Here is a 12,364-nt window from a genome sequence, read left to right as displayed (position 1 = left end):
GAGCACCATCCAGTTCCCTTCTTTCTCAGGATGAGGAGCCCCAGCCTGTTTAGTCATTCCTTGCACAGAGGCTTCTTTAATCATCCTGGTTGCAAACTCTGCAGCTTTTAGGAGTTGCCTGTGCCTTGTTTGTGATTAATACTTAATGCGTTCAGACATTCTGATCCAGCATCAGTATTTGTGCTACTGAAAGACTGCAACAGGAAGAATCCAGGGAAATTCAGAAGTGGTCTCAATCGTTGTGTGTTAGATCCTGGGTCTCTGTCAAATAAGATCTCAGGAGCACCTGAATGCATAAATGCTTTTGTGAATTTTCCATGTCCCTTTTGTGCGTGCCTTATCTCCCGCTATGCTTTTTATATCCTGTTGAACATTTAATGGAATTTTCTGCCTGTAGTCCATGGAAGAGCTGCCTCGAGAGGTTACTCCCCTTGTCCAGAAGGTGACCTTGAGGGGGACTTTGCTTTTGCTGCCTGCAGGGAACCTGATCTGGATTCTCGTAGGCATTAAGGCACCTGACTGTGATGGAAACCATTAGGCCTGTGTTAGCAGGTGGTGACTGTGTCTGTTGAGAACATGCTGATGTGACACTGAAACTCAGTGGAGCTTCTTGCCTCTTTGTGTAGAGCAGCTCATGTTGGCCACTGCTTATGGCGGGAGTATAGGCTGGATGTTTTGATTGGAGATGGCAAATTCTGGCTCCCCTACTTCCCCCTGGCTGTCTCTTTATATTAAAACAACACATTCAGCCCCATGGCTTTGTTTTTTTCAGACTTTTTCCTTGCTTACTAAATTTGTTCATCAGTCACATCTTATCATTCTTGACACACGTTTTCTTCATCCAGCACAACTTTCTTGCCCTTCCCTACTCCTGGCCCCGGGCTTGCTCCTTGCCTCCCACAGCGCTCATTCTTTCCTCCTCTTATCCCAGGAGAGCACCTCTGACTTCACACATCTACGTCAGCCCATTGGCGCAGGGTGGGAAGATACTGGGTGGCAGCAGAAGAAGGTTAAAGCCAACCTGTAGCAAGAATCAAGTGATTGCACGCACCCATGGGAACTGGGGGAGGAAAAGAGCCTCTGAAATAGGACTTGCTGTCACAGCAAAGGCCTACAATTAAGATTTCAGAAAGCCTTAATGACTCAGTGAGTTGGTTCCTCTTTACGCATTAATACTTTAGAACCTGCCCCTCCTCCCTCCTCCCCCACCCCCCAAAAAAAAAGGAATTCAAAATTAAAGCAATCTTTATAGCTGAAATACAAGCCAAGGCATATAAACTTCTGTTTCTGCTTGAATGCATATCCTAAGGTCTTAACCGAAGTCCTTCCAATGGGAAAAAAACCTTTGAAAGCAAGGGCTGCAAACTCAGCTTCTGTGCTTCCAAGTTCCTTCCTTATTTGTTGTGTTCTCTCTGTCTTCCATCCCCTGTGCCTGAGCAGAGCGGGGAGTGACTGCTTCATTTCTTTTGTAGGCTGTAGGGTTGGTTGAGTTACAATTTGGCAGGGAAAAGCTATCACATGATAACACTGTATCCCAAATATTGTGATTTCACCCTCTAGAGTCTTTTAAGAGCACAAAAGATTTCTGGGTATTCTCATTTCCAGGTAGTGAGAGAGTATTTTATTTGCCAGGGTATGCAGTCATGGTCATACGAGTGGGTGGCTGCATGTGGGTGGACAGCATGTTTTTAAGTCATGCAAGCATGAGAGCGTATTTAAATTAATAGAAGTGTTCTGTTTGTAATATTATTATTAGAAAATAGCTTGAAGAGATGAAATAATCCTACTGCTTTGGTGGGACCAGGGTTTTGCAGCATGGCAGTCACCACTCAGGCATTCTGCAGGAAGGAAAATTGTAGCACTAGCTGCCACGTGCCGAGTTTGCTTTCCCTCCATCAGTTTTACAAGCCTTTATCTCCTTGTTTTTGCTTATTTATTTACAGTTAGTTGTTTTGTGCTGCAGGTGAAGGCATTGGCTTCTGTAATGGGTTCCTGGGCCTTTAAGGTTTTCTACCTACAAAACCGAGAATGAAAAATGCTTAAGGGAGTCTAGGTGGAGGGGACTCAGAACAAGCTTTCTGTCCACTGCTCTTTTTCAGCATGAACAAACAGTGTCTCTGCTAGACAATGAGATGTTCCTGCTTCCTCTGTGTGCCTGGCATGATTGCCTGGTATGTCTGAGCATTGTGAGGCCAAGCACCCTCAGCATGTGAGAGGACGGATAAGCTGGGATGGTGGCCAAATTGGGTAGTTTTCCCATGGAGGTGATGCAGTGCCCCTTGCGTGTGGCTGCGTGGCCCTGGAGGCTGTGCAAAAGCTGTGCTGCTGAATCTTGCTCGTGGGCTGCTTCTCCTGCGTATGTTTTCAGGGAAGAGCCTGCCTGAAATTGACTCGAGCCTCCTGCTTACCATTTCTAGTAGCTGACGTGACAGTGCTCCCAAAGATAGCATCCGGGTATTTTCAGAGATTGTGCTGTAGCAGGGGTGGAATTAGTTTTGGAAGTTAGGTAAGACCTCTGAAAAATCAAAAGCGCAAACACGTTTGTAGAGGCAACATTTTTTTTTTTAATTAAAAGCTCGCAGAGTAGAGTTGAGATTGTATGAAAACCTGTCACATTTAATGAGGTCATAGTGAAAGAACGAAGGGATGCGAGAGTAATTGATGTACGTGGAGAAGGAAAAGCCCCACCAGTGCAGGTAAGGAGCTCGTTCTGGGTAAGTGAGATTGCTGCTCTGTGAGTTTCTGTTCAGAATTAGCAGAGTGGCACCTCCCTGCTGAACGGGCTAGTTCTCATCACAGATTGCAGACCTGTCCTGAACGGAGACAGTGAGTCACATATGAGCATAATTAATTACATTCTTCACTACCTAATTTAAGCTGTCATCCATCACGGAGTCTCTTGAGAGAAGAGACGCAACATCACATCAATTCGTCTTAGCAAGGTCAATGCAGGGAAGAGAGAAATCTTGCAAAATGGCACTCTAGCCTTTTTGTGGGCTGCCTTTCCCAGCACCCATCCAAATGTAAGTAAGGTAGTGTGAGCTGAGAGCAAGGGAAGCACGCAGCTGTTAGCCTGCTTTGTAGCAGCCATAGCAAGTCCGTGGCTCGTTGGCACTACCGAGGGTCAGAAGACAGTGAACTTTAAAATCATCTCCTTAAGCTACTGATTTCAGCTGGCCTTCCAGCTTTTGGAAACTTGTGATATGTGTAGCAACCCTTCTATAAATGCTTCAATAGCGAAAGGCTATAAAGATGCAAATACAGACTTAAATTGTTGAGGCAAGTGTTTGTTTCACTGATTCTTCTTAAAAACTGCAGTGTTGTGCACAATTTAAAATCCAGAGTGACTCATATTCCTTGGTGTTGGCACCTCTACCAACTGCTCATGCCTCCTTAGTGCTTTTGCTGTCCTTTGCGTGGAGCGGATTTCTTGGCAGTAACTTTTTGCCTTATTTCTTGCTGCAGATATCACTTATAGTTGTCATGGTGCTGTTGTTATGGTTACATCTCGTTCACCAGCTGAAGTGCCTCTCCTCTCTCCTGCAGGAAGCAATTATGAGTGGTGGTAGATGTTTGTATGTGAGTGTATTTGATGAATGGTAAATTGTGAAAAAATACAGCGTTGTGGATGGAAACTGTCAGAAAGGGGTGGTGTAGGAACAGGAAGGAGTGGGCAGGGATTCACAGAGCTTTTTAACTAGGGCTGAGCCCTACGGTAGATTATGTTTTTGAAGGCAGAAGCTGCTGGTAATGTTTCATAATTGTGAGAGGTGCCTGGTTTCAGGTTTCTGACGCCTGAGTGAGTTTGTGCAGCCCCTCGGAGTGGGAGTGAGGCCATGTGCATAGTGCTGTGGAGGGCAGCACCCTATGGTTGGCTGGCATGGCAGCTCTGCTTTTCTGTAGCTTGGGAGTATTGGTGCCTTCCCCAGCAAGGAAGGGTTGTGTCCAGCAGGAGTGGCAGCTGAAAGTCTCCTCCTCATCCATTTACCTGTTCTCACTCTGCAGCAAGATGGACCCATTTGCTGCCAAAAGAAATGCAGGTCAGGCTGTGCTGTGCTGCAGAGAGGAGACAGAGCATCCTGTTCAGGGGTTTCTAGCTCACCAGGCAAAATCCTTTTCTAAAAATTTCTTCCCGCTCCATTCATTCCCAGAGCTATAAAAAAAATACAAGGCAGGATGAAGCTGTCATTTGCCTTAGCAGGTGTTCTCATTGCTTAGGAGCCCAGCTTTATGCTTCTGCCGTGCTTTGTCTCACCAAGGAACTTGCTGGTGCTGTATTTCAGCCATCTTGTACCTTGCTTGGGTGTACAGGATTTATTGCTGGGTGTGGAGCAAGGGGCTTGGTCAGGAAGTCACGTTTCTTCATGTGAAATTGTTCCTGTTCTCCATGCCCTCTGACAGACGCTCAGCCTGCAGCCCATTATGCATTGGTTACCTCACTCTACTGGTGACTGTTCAGCCATGAGCTGTGGTTCTGCCAGAGCTCATCTGGCTGCGAAATCATCACAGCGGTCTCAGAGATGTTTTATACACCTGGAAGCTCCTGCCTTTCTAAAGCCACATTCATAGTTTCTGATAATTTAACAGGGCTTATTCTTGACTTTGATGGTGCTTGTAACATTTGTGAATCTATTTATCGCCCTTGTCAGCGTCACCAGCTTATCTTTCAATTTTAATGGTAGGTTTTGATGTGTTTGTTCCTTGGCATCATCAAAGCTAGAACCATGAAATGAATGAAGGAACCCTTAAGTGTGGCTTCTACATTATGAAATCAGTTGGAGATCGGTTTCTAGATTTCAGGGAACTTCTCAACTGAGGAAACATGTCAGAAGTGATTTCTCAGTTGTGGCTTGAATTTTGTATTTTGGAAGAACTTTCCTTAGACTTCAACTGATTTTAATATTTTATGCTTGTCTGGATGAGAGTTAGCTATGCCTGGCCTGGTGCACATTACAGTTTTGCCACTGGGTTAAGGAAAAAACCTGGGATGTGGTCAGGAGATCGCAGTGAGAGCAGAGTGTGACTGTCTGGACCCCAGTCCCTCTACGTGCTGTTCTCACCCCACCACAGAAATTCAGATCGATCCCCGTATCCCCAGAGAGCACATGGGCAAGGAGGAGCGTGGGCAGCAGCTCTCTGGCTCCCTGCTCACTTTCTGCAGTGCTGGTGGAGGTCTGCTCGGCTGCTCCGGAGACTGGAGCACCCCTCATTTCAGTGCTGGTAAGGATGCGGTTTGCAGTACATTTTCCTGCCCTTTCTGCAGGGAGCTGCCTTTGTTCTGCCTGTGATCCAGGCACCATCCTTTTATTTCTCATCAGTTTTGTAACTCAAGGTATGATCAGGAGAATGATTTAAAGGATTTTCTACAAAAAATACGTGGTTATTGACTATTGGTTTGCAGCACAGGAATGGAAGAGCCTTTAAAACCCAGTTGCTAATACAAGCGTGCATAGGTGAATGCTGCTTGCATTTTTGTCAGATGTGAGGTGGTATTTAAGAGGATTGTCTTGCTCTTGTCTAGAAAGAGGGGTCTAGCTGCAAGCTAATAACTCGGGCAGTGGACAAGGAAGAAATGAATTGTATTTGTTACAAATTACCAGATAAACCCATTTGTCCTTTATTAAGCTTCAGAGGCAGAGCGACTCCAATTGAGGGAAATGTATAATTCTGTCTATTAATATGTTCTGTTACCAGAATTATGGCACTTAAGCATTTGAGATCACCTGTGACTTCTGTTAATCTCCTGGCAGCTTGCAGAGCGTGACCAAACTCTGTAGGTATGAGGATACGTTTGCTGTCTGCCCTCTGATCTGTGTGAGGCACACTGCTCACGTCTGAATGGAATTCAGTTAGAGAAAGAATACATGCTAAGTGAAATGCAAGCATGACATTTGGGGACAGATCTCTTCGTGTGTTTGTGGCATCCAAAATCAGTCCCCTTATTTTTTAATTATCTGGAGATTCCACTTAGAACCGTAGCCCCAACAGTGTTTGTGACCTGCATGTGAAAGCCAAGGCTGGGTTTTTGGTGTGGCAGGAGGTTGCTGCGATTGCCCACCTTCTGGCTCTTATTCTTACTGCTGCCTCCAGATTCTCAAATGCTTTCCTCCGCTTCTCCAGGCAGAGCTGTCAGTGAGGTACGTTCCCTTGGGACCTTTTAATCCATGCTGCCTGGTATTTGGTACTCAGATGCATAACCAAATTGGCCTGCTGGCACATGGATCTGAATTAAAGGTTTCTCTGTTAAGGTATCTACCAGTACGAGCTAGATTACATCCCCCAGGAAAGCAAGGACTTTGCAAAATCCTTCAGCATTGGCCTAATTCTGTTCTCTTAAAAAGTGAAATTCATAGCAAATTCATCTGCTGACATGCCAAGGCAGTATTAGTGTAATGCTAAGATGATTCCACAAGATGAACTCAGAAAATATGTAGAAGGACAGCTAGCATGGCAGAATGTCTACATCAGCATTATCTGGAGCTTTGTGCATCTTGCTCTCATAGCGTGTTACCGTGGGTGATTTGTTGCACTTTGAGTTCAAAGCGGTTGGGCTGCGTTCAGCCCAGCCAAAGCAGCAGGAGCCTCTGTCACATAGAGGAGCGTTTGGGTTAAGAAATACATGTCTGCAGAAAGAGGAGGTAACTGCAAAGTTGGATTGCAGATTCCCCGTGAGATTTGTCCCTCTGTCTTAATTCCAAGTTGTTTAAGCATTTCCTTTCTCACTACAGCTCCCAAATGTCTGAAAAGGAAGAGGGAATTAGTTTTTACAACCATTTCTGCTACAAGCTATTAGCTTGGAAGGCAGGATGTCCAGTTCAGATCCATAAGGCTGGCCCCAGTGCACCGTGTGAGTTACAAGGACGTGAATTGAAGGGCTGTGGAGTGTCTTGTCACTGCAGCTGCTGGCAGCTGTGGAGGAGCACAGGCACTCCAGCCAGCCCTCCTGTGGCCTGCGATCTCCAGGTTGTTTTAACTGAGGCAATGTGACGTTCTGAGAGGACTGCCTGTTCCTTCATTCCTGATATTTTTTGAAAACCTTCATCGCAGCTGATGCAAAAAGAAAGAAAATCATAGTGGAAAGGGGAAATATGCTTCCCTAAGTACCGTGTTTCCCTACACTGCTCAAGCTATTCCAGATTTCTTCTTTTTATATACGTAATGCTACTTAAATACTGCCATAATATTTGTCCATTCTTGCTGTTTCTCTGTCAATTTTTAAATTGCCTGATTAATTTAAGCTCGTGGTATGCTAATTAAATGACAGAAAAACAGCTAGCCTGGTGGTAAGAGGCACACCTGTGTGTGCTGGCTGTGAACCTGAGCTGTATGGCAGATACTCATTGCTGAATTGCTGAGCACAAAGATGCATTGTGTGACTCACTTGCACTGTTTCTACTACCATTATAAACTCTGAGAGCACTTGATGAATAAAGGGGAGTCAAGAATGAATTCATCCATGTTTCACTCTGTAACCATCTATTACAAATACTGAGCCAAATTCTGCCTCCAGATACACACAGCTCTCATTGAAGCCTGCCCACTGTATTTATTTTTAAAGATAAAAGCACTTCTGTTAGTTTCACAGAAGACTTCTGTGACACGGTCCATTGTAAAGACGTGAATATCCTTCCTCAAGAGCTCGCAGTGGGGCGGGGAGCGTCTGCCTGGAACAGGGCTCTGGAGAGATAACAGCCTTTGAGCTGTGATGGTGGGATAACAACCATTACCTCCATCCACATGAGTTTTAGGAGCGCATTTCCCCATGCTGGTGCCTTACTCCCCAAGGGGGCAGTGGGTTTCTCTCATGTAACCCTGGGCGGAGCTGGGATGCTGGTGGGAAAGTTCATGCAGCTCTTGGGGTGCAAAATGCACTGCACTGGTGAAGGGAAAGCTGAGCTGGGGTTTGGGTTGGTTGGTTGGTTTCTTTTCTGAGCTTCTTCAAAGGATGAAGATGGAAATCTTTCCTTGTTTTCCCAGAATAGGCTTTGTTCAGCCCTCGGAGCATGTTGATGATGGCCAACAGGGGCACATCTCAGGGTCACCAAGCTCTGTGACACTGCTCAGCCCACTGTTTTCGTTGCAGCTCAAAGGAACATTGGGCTGGAACTTTTACCTCTCCTGCAGTCTCTGTTCAGTCAGTTATCCCTGGGGAATGGTGCTGGTGGGGGTAGGAACAGGGCTGCACCTACCAGAACAGCAGGGCTTCTCCTTTTTGGGGTGGAATTATTTTTTGTGTCACATATTTATTGTGAATGAAATCTCATATTCATGATTCACCATGACTTTTTAATTTAAAGCAACTCTGAAAGCCATTGTATCTGATCAGAAGGGGGTTCAGATATCAATTATGAATAATTATGAGTCAAGCAGTGATAATCTTTCATTGTGTCATTATGTTTAGATGCTTTCTGCAAACTGACCTGGCTCCTTGGAAACTGTTGTTCCTTTGTGATAAGTTTCTTGATTCAGTGCCCTCGGAACATATGCACTGTGCAGTTCTCTGCCTTCTTCTCTAGACTGCTCAGCCTTTTGTGACACGTGGCTGCTTGACTGCATTCAGCTGATTGCTTTTAGATGCTTTTTTTTCTTCCAGGAAGAAAGAATTGCAAGGCCTGCTGGATTTCGATTCGATGTTGCTGACTTAGGTCAAGCCTTTCATTCCCTAGAGTCACCTTATTATCAAAACACACATTACTATATGGTGCCTTCCAAGGCTACCTACTGGGCTGTTTTTCCACGAGGCACAGCCCTAGCCTGCGGCTCATACAGTGGCTTCTTTTCCTGCCACGGACTAATTAACAGGAGTGGAGTACATGTGAAGTAGCGAATAATGGTTAGTTTTGTTTATGTATAAATACTGATAGTCATTGGAGAATGCAAATGACTCTATGGGAAACAAATGTCTCCCACACACTATTTTGGACAAAAGGGAATGAGTGTAATTGCTCACCCAGCTGCATGCAAGAGGGGCGTACACAGGTTTAGGCAGCTGGGGAACCCAGTGCGTGTTCTCAAGTGTTGTCTCTGTCATGGCTCACAGCGGGCTGCGCCTGCCATAGAGGAGGAACCCTGCTCTGAGAAAGCCAAGTTCACAACTGCAACAAAAATGTTCAAGTGGCTTCATGTCTTTAAACTGTTATTGCATTCTCCCTGTCAACCAGGAAGATGTCGTTGAGTTCTGATGTCGATTCACATCTCATTAATTGGGTCATCATTTAACTGTATTTAACGAGTTAAAGCCAGATTAACAGAAGAGCAGTCCCCAAGAAACCAGTGCTAATAATTGCAAGGCACCTGGGAGCCGGGGAGGATTTGACCCATAACTTTGATCACTTGTGGTTCCTTTTGGTTTCCAAGCAAGTTCACTCACAGCTGGGCCAGGCAAGAAGACACTTGTTCATTTAAGCCTTCTCTCCTTTGCAGGACGACAGTTTCTGGTACCAACCCTGAGCTGTGCCTGGTGGCTGGCTGTTGTCCGAGCATAGTCATCCACTTGGCTCTGATCTCTCCTGCTAATGTCGTTACAGGACAAGTGGTGAAGGAGAGTAGAAATGGCAGAGGATAGGAAAGATGAAGCCAAGGCACCACACTGGACTTCGGGTCAGCTAACTGAGGCTGCTTCGCACCCACATTCACCTGAAATTAAGGAACAGAGCAGCGCGGGTGCCGGACTGGTCAGAAGCGCCAATGGGTTTCCCTACCAAGAGAGCGAGGAGCCTGGGCTGGGCAGCCGGGAGCAGCCAGGGTCGTATGCTCGCAGCAAAGAGAATGGAATCAATGGAGAGCTGTCTGCAGGGGACAGAGAGACAGCAGGTAACGTGCCCCGGTGCTCTGCAGCTGAGCCGGGGCTTTGCTGCCCGTGGGAGGACATCTGCTGGGGATGGGCTAGAGCAGAGAAGCTGCTCTGGGCTGGCAGCAGGAAACTGCTCAGTTGTCGTGCATTGATAGCACCTTGCTCTCGTGTGTGTGCATGCACAAAGGATGGTCTCTGCTGTTACAGCTCACAAGCAGTAACACCTTCTGTACATCCACCAACTATGTGCAGAACAACGCATCGCTCAGCCTGACCATAAATACTGCAATTCAGAGTCAGCATTTACTGGCCGTTCCCTAGGCAGGTTTCGCAGGATGCCTGCTGGGGTTTTGTCTATTTGTAAACTATGTTAGGGTTTTAGCATTCAGCTTGTTATGGGGAGGTGGGGGAGAGGAAGAGTGACTGTGTAAAAATGAAATATGCAAAGCAAGTTTCCTGCGTTAGAAATAGATGCTAATTCACTCTGTGCAGATTTCCCTCTTTAAACCCCAAATGTGCAGTGCAAGGAGAATGTCTCTTGTACCGACAGTAGTGCCCTCGATGCATCCATCCATGCATGCTAAAGAGATCTTTCTTGCAATGTTTGTTGGCTGTTGTCAGCACTTTGAGATACTATCCATAATTTCTCAGCAGCAGGAGAATCTTAAGGCTCTCAGACCCTAAAGTCATTTCATAAGCAATTCTAGTGGAAATGAATATCTGCTAAAAGTAAATAGGTTTGGATTTTAAGAGTCTCTTCTTGTGGATAGCCAAAATGAGAAAGCCAGCGATAAAAGAAATTCCATGTAAGCATTCAGGTGAACACATTGTTGGTAATTGTTTGCAATGATGGTAACAAGATCTCTTTTCTTCATTTTAACCGAACTTTGAACTGTGCTTAGCCAGCAAATAAGCAGGAGCAGTCATACAGGATTTCAGAGGTAAGATGCTGCAGTTGTTACAGATTGGCTTGAGCTGTGGGAAGATTTGATTTTTCCTTTGCCACTGATTTTTCATAGAACATTCTGCAGGCACATCCATACACATGGAGAAGTGCTGATTACAGAATGAAGGGGATTGTCCTTTTCTTTATACAAGGAGAAGTACTCTTTTCAGTTGCTCTTAAGCTGAGGCAATGTCTGAGGGACCTGATTGTTTAATTGAGGAATTAGGAGCTAATGAGTGAGAAGAAACGGGGATCCAGTGCTGCCCATCACTGGGTGTTGTAGTAGTGTATTTTTACTTTGCTTTCTGAGGTGAAGATGAAACAGCAAAACAGACCAGAATGAGGCAGCAGGACTGGAGAAATGCACTTGCCAAGGGAGCAAGGCTGCTCTTTATCTGTGCAAAGTTTGCTTTGATCACCGCTTTGTGGCCTCATTTCCTCCTCCCCTGCTTTTTCTCACTGTCTGCTTAGATTGCAAGATCTCTGGTGTGGGGACTTACTGTCAATCCATACAGTTATTGCTAAGGAGTCTTATTATAGCTTACTTCATGGCATCTTTGTCCTTGAACACCAAAAAAGTCTCTAAAACTGCTTGCATTCACACATGAATTTCTAGTTTTCTGGAAATTCATGTCCTTGAGCTCTGACTTAGAGGACTGTCAATGCAACATAAAGCATACTAGGATACAGAAGATATATATTTTTTAATCATTTCACTCTTTTTAAAGGCCAGACCTGTCAGCAGTTCAGGGCAGTGGCAGAAATGGAAAGGGTCACGTGTTGCCAAAGCCACACTGGTATGTGCAAGTGGGATATACAGCATTATAAAGCACTTTGATTCAGAATTTGATCTTGAAATCAGGATTGCCATTTGCCACCAACCTCAGCCATCTTTCAGTGTTGGCTTGTAAACAGTTACTGCTGTGGGGTGCTCTGTCAGATAGGGTGTTTAAATGTCACTGTGATACACATAATTACCAGTTATGCAAATCATGTAATCACTTGTAGTAGCTCGCTGACTCCAAACAGATGAGGAGAAAATGCACAGGAAGCCAAGGTCGACTGAGATAATTAAGCTGAACTGTGGGTTTCTGTGGATTTACAGGAGTTTTATTTTCTCTGATGTAAATCCAGAACCATAACCTAGGCTTCTGTAGCATCTCAGCCTTCATGTCTGAGTCCATAAATCTCCTCCAGCCGCAACAGCAAGCTCATTGGAAGTGGAATACAGGTATAAGCAGGGCATTTCCCTGCTGATCAGAGTCTGGTCGTGTTTTGAGGCATTTCATCTAAGGAAGCTTCCCGGCACTGACTGGCCCACCAGCAGGAATTCTTCCATGAAATGGGCAGTGCCTCACTGCCCTGGGGGTATTGCAGAGCACCACAGTGGCCATTTGCAGGGCTTGTGCTGTACAATCTGTGGTAAGGGGAGGGTTAGAGTTGGTCACAAGGGCACAGGCACCTTGTGCCAATGCTGATGTGGTGCTGAGGGGTGGTAGTGATAGAGGAGATAACAGTTTTTGCTAAAATGCATTCAATCCATCACTGCAAGTGACATTTTTAGGTTTGCACAGTTAAAATTTACCTTCCTATTTGTGTGTTGCTTCTCTTGGCAGCTGTCTAGG

At 45.4% G+C, this 12,364-nt stretch overlaps 1 protein-coding gene across 25 annotated transcripts in view; it reads left to right on the top strand.

Moving 5' to 3' along the window:
* Nucleotides 1-12,364, top strand: part of MAP2 (microtubule associated protein 2) — a 177,003-nt gene that overhangs the window by 105,353 nt on the left and 59,286 nt on the right. For all 25 annotated transcript variants that reach the window (XM_031554111.1, XM_031554110.1, XM_031554112.1 and 22 more), the window contains one exon: nt 9,528-9,813. In XM_031554111.1, coding sequence (XP_031409971.1) covers nt 9,552-9,813 — 262 coding nt within the window. In that variant the 5' untranslated portion in view covers nt 9,528-9,551. The remainder of the gene's footprint in view (nt 1-9,527; nt 9,814-12,364) is intronic.

This window comes from Meleagris gallopavo, chromosome 7 (assembly GCF_000146605.3).
Source record: "Meleagris gallopavo isolate NT-WF06-2002-E0010 breed Aviagen turkey brand Nicholas breeding stock chromosome 7, Turkey_5.1, whole genome shotgun sequence".
Classification (NCBI taxonomy): domain Eukaryota; kingdom Metazoa; phylum Chordata; class Aves; order Galliformes; family Phasianidae; genus Meleagris; species Meleagris gallopavo.
The sequence above is the reverse complement of the archived record's forward strand: the minus strand, read 5'-3'. Positions and strand labels throughout refer to the sequence as shown.